Raw genomic sequence first — 13,905 nt, 5'->3', positions numbered from 1 at the left:
CTGTAGACAAACTCACGGGGCTCAGCGTGAGAAAAGTTGCTAATATCTTACCTAGCAACTACCACCGGCTCGGAATCGCGGTCCGCGGAATGGATCCGGTGTGTTGTTTCTGTGGCATAAATGACTAAGTTGAAGGACTTTTTAAAGTTTTAAAGGTTGTTCATAGAAGGTGTTAGTTTGCGAAAATTAGCATGTGGTATAGAGATTCGTACTCAATGATTTTTATATTTTTGAAGGCTTAGCACAAAATTATAATATCTGAATGTTGCCAGTTTAATTCAAATAGTAGTCTCTCACACAATACGTTGAATATACCTATCTAACAAAAGATTTGTTAAACGAAAATATGTGTCTGCAACTATTGACAAATTAAAATTTTGCTTCTATATAAAATCAGAAAAGATGCAGCTTGCGATTGGTAACGTTACCGCCATTATAGGCGTTAGTTCTGTCTTGTAAGCAGTCACTTTTTCTAGTCCATTTAAATATTAATTCGCAAGCAATTTTTACAAAAAAAATGTATTTTAAAGACATTTGAGTATATATGGATCATGTACACAATAAAATATAGATACGGATGGGTGTAATAAAGCGGATCTAAGGAAGCCTAAAAAGGTTATAAAAATATCTTATTCAGACAGGATTTATCCTATATTAGAAGCAAAAATAGTCAGATCCAGAATTTCTTTACCAAAAATACTTAACTATCCCAATGGGTTTATCAAATTTGAATAGTCGCCTTCATCTTAAGCTCTACTGTATTGGATCGTACTGTGCGGATCGAATGAAGTTCCCTAATCGTTTCTTTTCGTATAATTGAAATATCTGGTCGGATCGGAGACTACGACGAGCCGAGCGACGACATTAGCTTCTTGGTGAACAATTTAATTAAGTATTCGTTAACTTGAACATGGGACATGAATTAATTAAGCTAAGTATTCTGATGTTTAACTATTCGTAAGTTTCCGGAATCGGTTTTAACATTTATTCAAGACGGTGCTCGGCATAGAGACAGCAACCGTTTTTTATTTGTAGGGTATATTGTTTTTAGATTATTCATGAAATGAACCATCGTAAATTAGTTCGAAAGTTTTTTTTTATTGCTTAGATGGGTGGACGAGCTCACGGCCACCTGGTGTTAAGAAGTTACTGGAGTCCATAGACATCCACAAAGTAAATGCGCCACTAACATTGAGATATAAGTTCTAAGGTCTCAAGTATAGTTACAACGGCTGCCCCACACTTCAAACTAAAACGCATTACTGCCTCACGGCAAAAATAGACAGAGTGGTGGTACCCACCCGCGCGTACTCAGAAGAAGTCCTACCACCAGAAAGTTAACAAAAAAAAAAAGAAAATTTGTGATAAGCGACGCTGAGGTCCTTTTGGTTCTATGTGGCTCTTCTTGGAACCGGTGTCAGAGCTTTCTGGTCCTTGACTGGCCCTGGACTGAATACGCATTAAAGTTCCTATCCATTTCGTTACTCACTTTCAGTTGAGACCTATGTTTCAATCGTTATGGTTATTTAATTTTACTATCACTTAATTAAGATTTCCAACTCAAAACCCATAATGGGAAGCAAAATTTATGTTGTGATGTCCATGGACCCGAAATAACGAACTCGACGTGAACCGAAAAATTAAAATATGGGCATTCGTAAACTGATTTCATAAGTATTTCAAGTGGTTGCTAGTATTTTAATAACGCTTGACACTGTTACTTTTTTTTTTTATCGCTTAGATGGGTAGACGTGCTCACAGCCCACCTGGTGTTAAGTGGTTACTGGAGCCCATAGACATCCACAACGTAAATGCGCCACCCACCTTGAGATACAAGTTCTAAGGTCTCAAGTATAGTTACAACGGCTGCCCCACCCTTCAAGCCGAAACGCATTACTGCTTCACGGCAGAAATAGGCAGGGTGGTGGTACCCACCCGCGCGGACTCACAAGAGGTCCTACCACCAGTAATTACGCAAATTATAATTTTGCGGGTTTCATTTTTATTACACGATGTTATTCCTTCACCGTGGAAGTCAATCGTGAACATTTGTTGAGTACGTATTTCATTAGAAAAATTGGTACCCGCCTGCGGGATTCGAACACCGGTGCATCGCTTCAACACGAATGCACCGGACGTCTTATCCGTTAGGCCACGACGACTACTAAATGTTAATAGCATGGGTGAAATCCCATTTGAGTCAATCAATTTAGCCAACATAAGCGTTTTAAAAATACATTGTTGATACATGTTGTTTCTCAAATTTGAACAACGAAGTAATCGTCAAGTAAACGCGGTACAGGCGACACAAAAGGAAAATTAATTTCCACGCAGCGGGAACTCTTAGCTTTTTGTTATTGCCTGTACCGTCACATTGAAAAACGCGGACGTTAACTTAATGGAAGTGTCACTATTGAGTTATTTCCACTGATGCTCATTTATTCACGGCCTAGTTTTAAATAGGCTTTTCCACTGATGCTCATTTATTCACGACCTGCTTATAGATGGGCTTACCCTACTACACTTGTGAATCCAAAAAGCGTCTTACTGCTAGTATGTGAATCGATCTCTTGAAAAGTAGACTTGAAAAGAAAATACCGATTTTCTAAAGTAAATAAGTACATGCCTAATGTGTGCATACGGATGATCAAGCCATTAATATTATGAAACCTAAAATAGCCTAAGGTTATAGTCTGGTTATAGTCTGGCACCAGTAAAGGTATTGAATAAATATTTAATTTTTGTCTGATTCGATGTTTAATGCCCCTTAATGTTGGGTCGAGGGTTATGGCAATCGGGCAAACATTCGTGTGCGGAACAGGTCTTTTGTTCTTTGAGCGTTTAATATATGTATATAAATAGTCCACACAGGTAGATACTACCACCCTGCCGATTTCTGCCGTGAAGCAGTAATGCGTTTCGGTTTGAAGGGCGGGGCAGCCGTAGCTAAAAGTGAGACCTCAGAGTTAGAACTCATATTTCAAGGCGGGTGGCGGCTTTTTCGTTGTAGATCTATGTGCTCCGGTAACCACTTAACATCAGGTGGGCCGTGAGTTCGTTCACCCATCTGAGCAATACTTTTTTTTTTATTAAATATATAAAAGTGGCGAGGCCTATATCCAGATATGCCTATATGCAGTTGTGGACGTCTGTGGACTGCAAAGTACATACAAAGGTATTTATATCCGTATACATATCGCACCCTTAAAATATAAATGACACTATACGAAAATGTTCATTTTACAGTATGGCCGTTTTAAGTTTTTTTAAGTATTGTATGGGTGATATGGAACATAAAAAATGTAAATAAAGCTTCGTGATCGGCTTAAAATAACAGTTTATCTAACGCTGTTTCAGAATCCAGTGGCGTACCATAAAATTATTGATTATTTATCAATGGAGAAGCATTTAAAAAAAAAGTTTTGTATAGTGTCGGTTATAGTTTGATAGTTATTCAATAATTTTTGCTTAATGACCTCTAAGTCGTTATTTTACCTACATTGTAATGATAAAAAAGAGACAAATAAAACAATATAATTACTGAAATATTAAAGAATACTATTTATTTGACACACGCTCACAGTTTTAGGTCAAAACTACCGCAAATAATCATAATAAAAAATCTGTCTAAATCTAGACAAAGGTATTGTCAAAAAAACAGAAACTTAGGATTTGTGTTTGAATAAAATTCGTAATTTTATCATAATTAACATTATATTAGAATCTTGTTCTTACTACTTACTAATCAATACAAATTAATAGAGGTATTCCAAATTAAATACCAAGGTTAAAAGTCTTTCAAAGTAGGAACTGTAAAAGTTACGTATAAATAAGCGTATTAAAGGCTTAATCACAAGAGTCAGCAAAAATATTATTTATTATAACTTACAGTAGGTACTGAACTTAAAAATATTGTTTTTCACAAAAAACCGTAAGTAATTATAAAAAATATTGTATCAACATCATGTAGGTAGGTACATCCTATAAAATCTTGTAAAACTGAATTTAAAACTGAATTATGTAAGAACCTGTCGTCTTTTAGCAATTCGGTCTTTAAACATCAAGTTCTAGAACCGAGAAAAATATTAATAAAGTGACAGTAACTTAAAAACATTTCCGCACAAAAATCCGTAAAATAGATCACAAAAAAACACCTATCAAAAACCTCTTCTTACAAATAATAATTCATCAACTTCATTTTTAATGGTTGGACCCACCTAGTTCAAAACTCTGTCAAAGTAGGAATTGTAAAAGTTGGGTATCAAACCAGCATCTAGAAGGCTTTTCACGTCACTCTTCTTTCTTTCGGATAAATCTCACTTTTGGTTATACAGATGTTGCAATTCTTCAGTCATCTGGTTCCTTGCACTGGCTCTTTTAGATCCCAGGTTAAGTTCTTTGAAATCATCAACGGAGGATGTTTTGTAACAAAATTTTACCTTATTATCTTCAACTTTCACCACTTTGATGACTTTTATATCAGACACCTTTACAAGCTCACTTTCAACGCTTTTGTTCAGTCTAGGAACGGGCAGTTGTTTGATGTCAATGAAATCGTTATAAGCCATTTCGTTTACTTTGAATGGTGTGCCATGTTTTTTTGCACTTCTGATGTCGGTTACGTACTGGGAAGGCACATAAATGGGTCCAGATTTAAGTATTATTTTTATTTGTTGCTCAATCGTTGAATGTGCTGCATCTCCTTCGTTCTGTGTGTGTCCACGGATTTAAAACTTGTGTGTTATAGATGTTACTTTTCAGTTAAGTGCACATCATCGGTATGTACATCTATGCAAGATGTACATACCGATGATGAATTGATTTTTCTGCTGGCCGCAGCAGTTATCAGAATAGAAAACAAATCTATGTTTTTGTCAGCTAAAGAAGATTTTTTTGCAAGTATTTCAAGACACAACTGCCTATTTCATTTGCTCCACGGTTACCTTGCGATTCGTCCCAGAAAAAAACATTCAGTATTATGTCTTGCAAGCTCAGAGATGGTAAAATTCAAACAATTTATCTTTGACTTGTAGAAGACAGAAAACAAAATCCTAATTAAAGTTATTCAATAACTGACGTTAAACTCAAACTGCCACTTATGCACTTACTCACTGTAAATATTCGAAAATATATTTATTTATTAAGTGACACTTAACGAAATGTGCCAGTTTTTTACTCACCTCGACAAGGGATCCCTCCGGTGACTTGTCGCGATCTGGCATAGTGCCGGTTTATTAATTATCGACCGTGCAAGTTGTTACAAATTCATAAGTGACACTAGCAACATCTAGCGAAAATTAAGCACATTAGAGCTACAGGGGTCTTTGCATTAGGCGCGTTTCGTCTTACGCATTTTGACACTATACTTAACTAAAAAATAGCATTTTTTGTATAGTGCCATTTATGTTTTAAGGGTGCGATATGTGTTTCTGATACCTGTCAGGCTGTCTTTACTTTGGAGCTAGGCGTATTTAACCTCAATTATTTATTTATTCCTCAAACGAGACGAAAAATTCCCGATTGGTGGACTGTAGTTTGGGTGTACGTCAAGTATTGAGGGTACATACACCAAATGAACCTAAGTAAAGACCAGACCTCTGTTTGCAAGAATTACAAACTAAACCTCACATTGTTGGTGAGTATGACAGCTAATAAAAAAAATAATGGACAATAGACAAAAGATATATAAAAGACAACACTGCTACAAAACTCATGGAAGAGGTGTGATATGTATACAGAATAGAATGTAGAGGAATAACACAAAGGATTACAAGGGTATAAAAGATCAGCCAATTGCTCAGTCCTTAAAAGAATAAGACAAGATAGCTTTGAAAAGACATTGAAATTAAATAAGACTTTTCAAGTAATTGTATAGCAGCGTAACCTATTTCCTTAGCTTGAAGACATCCTGTGAAATGTGGATTTTACGCGCTGTTTGGTGAATGAAAAATGTTTTAAAATGTGTGTGTGCTTAGTATGTACCTAATAAAACGATAAAAAGTTGAATTCTAACCCGAAAATGATTAAATATTATGTATTCACTTTCACGTATGAAAAAAAACACGAACATTGTTCAAATCCCCCGCGTGTAAACTTTGTTGCTTTGATGCTGTGTGAAAAACAATTTATTAAGCGTCAACTACAACTGTACGACAGCTTTAATTCAATCCGATAACCATCCATGATCTGACCCATCAACTGATCCATCAGATTCAATAACCCTTGCATAAGACGCCTTTTGCTCTAACACTGGGAACAGAATTAGGACATAACCCATGCATCAACCCTGCTAAGTTTCTGGCCTGATATTATCAGCCTATCGCGATTCTGATCCGGTAGCTGATGCATTCGTGAAATAACTGCCCTTGAGCTGCTAGGTCTCCCTCGCAGCTATCAGCTGATAGGCAGCTGTTATTAAATCCCAACCCTCCTGGCTGAGACTTTGCTCGCCCGCCTGTCTTGGTGAAACTGGAAAGGCCTTCGGGCCACCAGTAATCTTTCAATCATACAAGGAATCATTTTCAGACTTGGCGGGAACCATGGTCTTGTTTTAAATTACGTACGCCATTCACTAGCTTTCATAAGCACTAAGAAATAATTGTATAACTCTTCCAGGTTATTTGTCACAGTCGGTTAAAGTTATTAGATACAATTCCATTACGTATTTCTAACAACCTTTAATAACACGTCTAACCCATAATTGCTATGAAAGGAAACTATTGATCATTCTAAATAAGTTGGCTGTAACAATAAATATAGCTCTGCGTGCTAGTGGAAATGTGTAAGCAGCAATTGACTGTATGATATAATTTTTGAATTTGCAAATAGCTTGCTTCGTTAAGTACTTGTCTAAAGTTCCTTGGAAAAAATGATGTACCTGGAAAGCATCGGAACCTTTTGTCTTATAGTTTAAATTTTTACAGTTTATTCCAAGACCCTTAAGGGGCTTTCCTGATATAGTTTTATTCTCTATTATTCATCTACAAAACCAGCTGATATGACTTTTGACATAGTGTCTGGCGATAGTTGCTGGGAGGTTTCCTGATTCGGATAATCTTAATACACAAGATATATATTCTACTACAATCAAACTCACAAAGTATGTGGTTATAGTTTCCACATTATCAAATTGAAATTTTATGAATTAAGTCCTGAATAAAAGCACTGTTTTCGTCCATACGCCCATACTATTTTGATATCATGAAGCCAAAATACGTTACCAATATAAAACTTGTTCTATTCCTTCGTTTTTTATGTGGATATTACTACGAAATGGAAATACCGAGGAGATTAAAGACCGTCGCTAAAGCCTACTGTATCTTCTTTCTGTTTTTCTATTTAGTTCTCCATCATTTGTACTGTAGCTTCTCAAATCACACTGCAAAGTGGTCTTTGTACTTAGAATATTCCATCTATGTGTTTATGTCTTTGCACTCGAAGAATATGTACCTTATGGATTACTATAGTAGCAGCAGAATAATCGACTTTGAGCCACACTCTAGAATTTATAAGAAACTCAATATCTATCTTGCAATTTTGATTCCATTCCTTGCTGTGTTAAAAATTATGAATATGGTCACTTTCTGTTTGTCTAAGTCCTTTAATTTCTGGTCATGGGATAGCTTATTGCATAATTTACTTTGGAATTTCACCGTATTGGGTAGGATTCCACCGGTATTTGTTTTTGCTTTGTTGTTCTGCCGCGCGAGAATAATTCGTAGGACCTTAGAGGACTTTGGTATCGATCACGGTCAGACCGGGAAGTACAGTACTAAAAAGTTTATCCAAATGTACGAGACACTGGTTGACGGTTTTAAAAAGACCGAACACCCATCTAAGCAGTTGGTGAGTCAATAATATTGATAATTATTATGTGGTTACAGGACTGAATCGGAAACAAAAGTATTAATCAATGATTGTCTTGATTTCCGACCTCATTTCTGTTGTTTATATTTTTCAAGGGCTTGTTTTGGTTAATATAGTCTCATTAAGCCACAAAGTTCGGTTACTAGAAAGAAAATTACCTAGAACTGGAATAAGCTATGGCTAGTATCATGTTTTCAAAAATAATAAGATTTCAATCAGTGCGTCCCATCGATTATGACGTTCGGAGCTGAGACGTGAACACTCACAGTACGGCTAGTTTAGGAGCTCAAGGTAGCTCAGTAACCCATAGAAGAACCATGCTCGAAGTTACTCTCAAGGATAAAATCAGGGATGAGGTTATTCAACATAGAAGTGATTGATAAAGTTCAGACAGTCGGAAAGCTGAAGTGGCAGTGGGCTGGACATTTATGCCATAGAACCGAAGATCGCTGGAACAGACAGTTTCTTGAGTGGCGACCGCTCACCGGCAAACATAATGTGTGTGGAAGGCCCCCGGCTAGCTGGTGCGATGACTTGCAATAGGTCACTGGCGAGAAATAAGTGAGGAAAGCCGGAGGAAAGTGAGGAAGACCGAAATCAGTGGTATAAACTGGAAGAGACCTATGTTCAGCAGTGGACGACTGGGCTAATCATGATGATAATGATGAAAATAATTTTCTATTTTCCACATTGAACCACTGTTATTATTTACAGTTCTTCCACGGTGATCTTTGACTTCTACAACAATATATTCTTATTGGAATGACATTTGAAAAGAATCTTCAGAGATAGACAACGGCCTTTCCGTATCCTTGGCCTTGTGGATGTCCACGAGCAACGGTAGCTCTGACAATTACTTAGATGAGCTATAATATTTCGTGCTCGCGTCTTCTATGATTACCCTTGTGGTTACTCAGTTATTTTTTCCAGTTAACCGTCTTTTTGCTCTGCTCAACACCAAAACTGATTTTGGAGACCTTTCTCATGCTCAATAAAATAAAAGATTCTGTAAGTAAAGAACAATTTTATTAATTTTCTTTCATAACACATTTCCGGTAACACGCTTATGATTTTTTTATTTTTCAATGGTAGTTTATATAGTTGTTAATATTAAATCAAGCTGTGTTTTTTTTCAAAATTGGTCCACCTATGTACGCGTTTAAGTATTGGGACTAATATACAAGCACACTACAATTTTTTGACACTGGATTTTTGGACTTCTCGTAGATCAAAGTAAGAGTTATTTAAGGGATATTTAGTGATTTAGAATATATATTTTTCACTGCTTTCGAAGACAGACTAGCTTTCATTTTGGTGTGGTCCCTTTCGCTCATAAACATCACTTGCTGTTTACCACTTCCTTTTAAACTTTGTTTAAAGACATTTCAAAGCGCTCATGAAACAGGTGGAGAGGAATTCGTTTCAGAACTGTGTGGCACACCTGCAAGGCAAGAACTGCAGCAGTTCTAAGTGGATTGGATGAATTTTTAGACCCCTGGTGCGGCTCGGTCGCGTTTAGAGCATTGGTAAAATAGAGATAACGGGATCATCTCAATCAATTCCTCAGAGTTCTCTAGCAGAACATAAGAAAATACTAACCAAACCGAATTCCCTCCATAGATCTAGTGATTCCAAAGTAATTTAAGGATTACCGACATTCCGAACGACCCTCTTCTATATGAAGTCCAAAAAAGTATTTGCAGCTATTTATTAGGGGCAGATAGAGGCAAATGGCGTGGAATGGTCCGTAATAAACTCTTGTTGCGAGGAGGTGGTCACGACCCTCAGTATTGAGGAAACCGAAGCAAGAAGAAGAATTAGGGGCCCCAATTAATAAATGTGAAAAGTAGAAATCATCAGGCCCGACTGATACTATGTAAAGCAAAACTCTTTATGGACTGTCTTTATTATTCCTTTATATCTTTATTCACAGATATTATGATGAACCACTTCACTCCGTTAAGCACTCCCAACATTTTAGAAACAAGCTATACCTTGCTTTCCAGATGACCCCAATATTGAACGTTACTCGAAGTATCGACCCAGAAAACCCAATACACTTGCAAAAATATTCTATAAAATTGCAGCGCCATAATAAAAGATACTTCCTTGGGAGTGATGCGCAATCCTGCGACTTCGTAGAATCCTGCATGTCTTCGATCTTATACATATATGTTACGTTTCAGGGACCGATTGTAGAAAAATTGGCGGTCTACGCGATCGAAACATTCTATACGCACCTTTTCTTCGTCGTTTCCTCAGTTTTGTTTGATTTGATCAATGTGGATCTACAGCGGATCAAAATACTGATCGTCGAAAAACGAATGAAGACTAAAAGTTAGTTTTTCATTTATTTATTTTAAACTTACGCGAATACACTTTGTTTAACCCACGACTAATAGACAAATTTACTGGTGGTAGAACTTTCTTGTGAGTCCACACCTTACCTATTTCTGCCCTGAAGCAATAATGTGTTTCTGTTTGAAGGGCGGGGCCGCCGTTGTACTGTTCTATTATACTGAGACCTTAGAACGGCGGCATTTACGTTGTAGATGTCTGTGGGCTCCGGTAACCACTTAACATCAGGTGGGCCGTGAGCTCGTCCAACCATCTAAGCAATAAATAAATAAAATCGAAAATTTCATGGTTTATAGCAGTGATTCTCAACCATTGTTCCGCGGCACTTTTGTGTGCCGCGAAATTTCAAAAGTGTGCCGCCAAATTTTGCCAATATTTATTGATGTTAATATTATTAAATTATATCAAATATTTTTTTTTTATTATTAGCTTGTAATTAATCCCTTTTTAAACGTTTAAATATTATTAAAGCATATATTAGTTTATTTAGTATATTTAATGGTTTTTTATAAACGTTTTATGCAATGTTTTAGAAAGTAAATAGTTTAAATCTTTTTCTTTGTGTGCCGCCAAATTTTAAAATCGTTAAATATGTGCCGCAACAAATAAAAGGTTGAGAATCACTGGTTTATAGTATAGCACTTATGTATTCGTATCTGGTGTGTATTAATTTAACTTAAAAAGTAGTAGTTTTATTGGTGGTGGAGTGTATTGTAAACTCGCACGGATAGCTACCACCATCTTGCCTTTTTGTAACGTAAACCTTAGGTTGTATATTTTAGCTCGACAATAATAATTAGATAAAATTTTTGAAAATTTATAAGAAAAAGGCGCCAAAATTGTGATCGAGTGAAAAAGCCACAGATAATATAAAAAAATAATGAGGATGTGCGTTTCGTTTCACGCTGTGAATGATCTTAATTATTACTCATTTATTTACAGATATGAAACAACGCAACGAAGTAGAGAAGCTGTTTCAGTTCGTTAAGTCCCAGACTATAGAATGTACTCTGTGGAGGGTTCTGTCTTTGAACGTCAGGAATATATTGAGTTTTGTTTCGTTTGCCGTAACAACCATCATTGCTGTCTTACAAATAAAGAATAATAACATATATTGAGTGGAATTAATGTAATAGTTCGTCTTATTTGAGATGTGACATGCGATAAATTGTTATCTACTAAAAATCATTAAATACATTGTAAAAGTTAGAAATAGAAAATTTTGTATATTCTAATATAAAACTAATTATAATAAAACGGACAAACGATTCTAATTTGGAAATACTTCCAAGTAAGCAAAGCTGTTTTTACTGCAAAAATAAATATCTATGTTGACGTTTCTATCGGACCTCACTGATAATTTAGCCGCTCGACTTCATATGCGACGCCTGTGCTTTTATTAATACAAAATTATTATATTAATTATTATATTAATACAAAATAATCTTTATAGTTTTTGTTAAATAATTGTCATAGCACCGCATGTTGTTACTATAAATTATTGTCATAAAATATACTGCACGATCTGAATTAATTATAACTATTTTAATGTTCTCATTTAAGTGAATTTATATAATTCTTTTGAAGTCGTCGTGGCCTAACGGATAAGACGTCCGGTGCATTCGTGTTGAGCGATGCACCGGTGTTCGAATCCCGCAGGTGGGTACCAATTTTTCTAATGAAATACGTACTCAACAAATGTTCACGATTGATTTCCACGGTGAAGGAATAACATCGTGTAATAAAAATGAAACCCGCAGAATTATAATTTGCGTAATTACTGGTGGTAGGACCTCTTGTGAGTCCGCACGGGTAGGTACCACCACCCTGCCTATTTCTGCCGTGAAGCAGTAATGCGTTTCGGTTTGAAGGGTGGGGCAGCCGTTGTAACTATAATTGAGACCTTAGAACTTATATCTCAAGGTGGGTGGCGCATTTACGTTGTAGATGTCTATGGGCTCCAGTAACCACTTAACACCAGGTGGACTGTGAGCTCGTCCACTCATCTAAGCAATAAAAAAAAAAAAAAGAATAAAGAATATCTTTAACCCGAAATTAATCCTCTAAACTAATTGTATGTAATTCCTGTCGCTTTGTAATATATATATATATCTTCAACTGACTCGGTGGTGCAGTAATTAGCACACGCGACTCTTGCGCCGAGGGTCGTGGGTTCGATTCCCACATCGGACAAACATTGGTGTGATGAACAGGTTTGTTTGCTCTTTCTCTGGATGATTAATACTTATACATGTATATATTTATACGTATATTAGTATGTATATCAGTCTCAGGTATCCATACTATAGGGGTTCCTAATTTGGGGACGGATGACCGTGTGTCGTTTGTGCCCAGTAATTTTTTTCATTATTATTGTATTCACACTCTTCACCTTCATATAATATGTGCTTATTCTATGCCGTAAATAAATTGATAGTGTTTTAAACTGTGCGGTTTGTTTGATTTTACAAAACTTCTGAGTCTTAAGACAAATCAACACAAACGTATCCTTAATGGCAGAATCTTAAAGATTATATATGTGTATTAAAGTTTACCTACGATAGTGTCGTTTAGTACAAAGAAGTCGTCGTGGCCTAAAGGATAAAACGTCCGGTGCGTTCGTATGTAGCGATGCAACGGTGTTCGAATCCCGCAGGCGGGTACCAATTTTTCTAATGAAATACGTACTTAACAAATGTTCACGATTTACTTCCACGGCGAAGGAATAACATCGTGTAATAAAAATCAAACCCGCAAAATTATAATTTGCGTAATCGCTGGTGGTAGGACCTCTTGGGTGTCCGCACGGGTAGATACCACCACCCCGCCTATTTCCGCCGTGAAGCAGTAATGCGTTTCGGTTCGAAGGGTGGGGTAGCCGTTGTAACTATACTGAGACCTTAGAACTTATATCTCAAGGTGGGTGGCGCATTTACGTTGTAGATGTCTATGAGCTCCAGTAACCACTTAACATCAAGTGGGATGTGAGCTCGTCCATCCATCTAAGCAATAAAAAAAAAAAATATGTCAATCAATATATTCACTTGATTCAGAGCCAATGTTCTGCCAACACGGTTTTTTTTTTTTTTTTTTCCACAGGAGAAAATCGCCGGATCCCCACCCGCACGGCAGGTGGGGTATGTGGGAGTCGAACCTCACTAAAAACTCCTGCCACTCACAGCCGGCGCCCTACCCCGGACCGGGTGGGAACCCAGTCGGAGCTATTGAGACGGCGGGACAGGGTTTACGCAGTGCACATTACATCCATCCCGCCGTCCCCCAGACGCCGGACCGGCGGCCGCCAGCAACACGACCGCCAGTTCCCTCGGTCGACGGGCCAAGAGCCCGATTGATAGCGCCGCGCTACACCTTCCCCCGGAGCGGTCGGGGGAACGCGACCTACCACGCCGCCCCACGCCTAGGTTCCTCCCCGCACAAAGCGGGTGGAGCCCGAAGCCCTTAGGGGGCCGGGTTACGGACGGGATCTCGGTCCCGACCCCCTGCTCGGCGGCGGCGGGTTTCTGCGTAGTGAGGAGAGCTTTGCCTCACTCGCCCCGCCGCCTCCTTCTGCGAGATGGTGCACTCGCAGAAGTCGAGCATAGCCTTCCAAGACTCGTCGCCGCCAAGCATCGACGCCACGACGCCAGGCAGCGACAAGTCTGGTCCTATCTTTGCGACAAG

The 13,905-nt window shown here is 37.6% G+C and overlaps 1 protein-coding gene and 1 long non-coding RNA gene across 2 annotated transcripts in view; both read left to right on the top strand.

Moving 5' to 3' along the window:
• The window catches only part of LOC149499730 (uncharacterized), a 255,114-nt gene extending 242,440 nt beyond the window's left edge, over nt 1-12,674 (top strand). Inside the window, exon 2 of the long non-coding RNA XR_016325541.1 lies at nt 12,041-12,674. This is a non-coding gene — a long non-coding RNA (uncharacterized LOC149499730). The remainder of the gene's footprint in view (nt 1-12,040) is intronic.
• LOC114246848 (uncharacterized) lies at nt 6,040-11,435 on the top strand. Its single transcript, XM_028179563.2, has 4 exons — nt 6,040-7,845; nt 8,797-8,874; nt 10,053-10,203; nt 11,167-11,435. Exons 1-4 carry the CDS (start codon nt 7,201-7,203, stop codon nt 11,340-11,342), a joined length of 1,050 nt encoding a protein of 349 aa, XP_028035364.2. The 5' UTR covers nt 6,040-7,200; the 3' UTR covers nt 11,343-11,435.
• Nucleotides 12,675-13,905: the final 1,231 nt, after the last annotated feature.

This window comes from Bombyx mandarina, chromosome 28 (assembly GCF_030267445.1).
Source record: "Bombyx mandarina strain Sakado chromosome 28, ASM3026744v2".
NCBI classification, from domain to species: domain Eukaryota; kingdom Metazoa; phylum Arthropoda; class Insecta; order Lepidoptera; family Bombycidae; genus Bombyx; species Bombyx mandarina.
This window is presented reverse-complemented; position numbering and strand designations above follow the sequence as displayed.

Bases quoted from the DNA above. Each gene is read 5' to 3' on its own strand.
- LOC114246848 (XM_028179563.2), top strand. From the start codon at position 7,201: ATGAAGCCAAAATACGTTACCAATATAAAACTTGTTCTATTCCTTCGT. The intron at 7,846-8,796 runs GTGAGTCAATAA...TATTTTTTCCAG, and splicing joins AACACCCATCTAAGCAGTTG to TTAACCGTCTTTTTGCTCTG. The intron at 10,204-11,166 runs GTTAGTTTTTCA...ATTTATTTACAG, and splicing joins AAAACGAATGAAGACTAAAA to ATATGAAACAACGCAACGAA.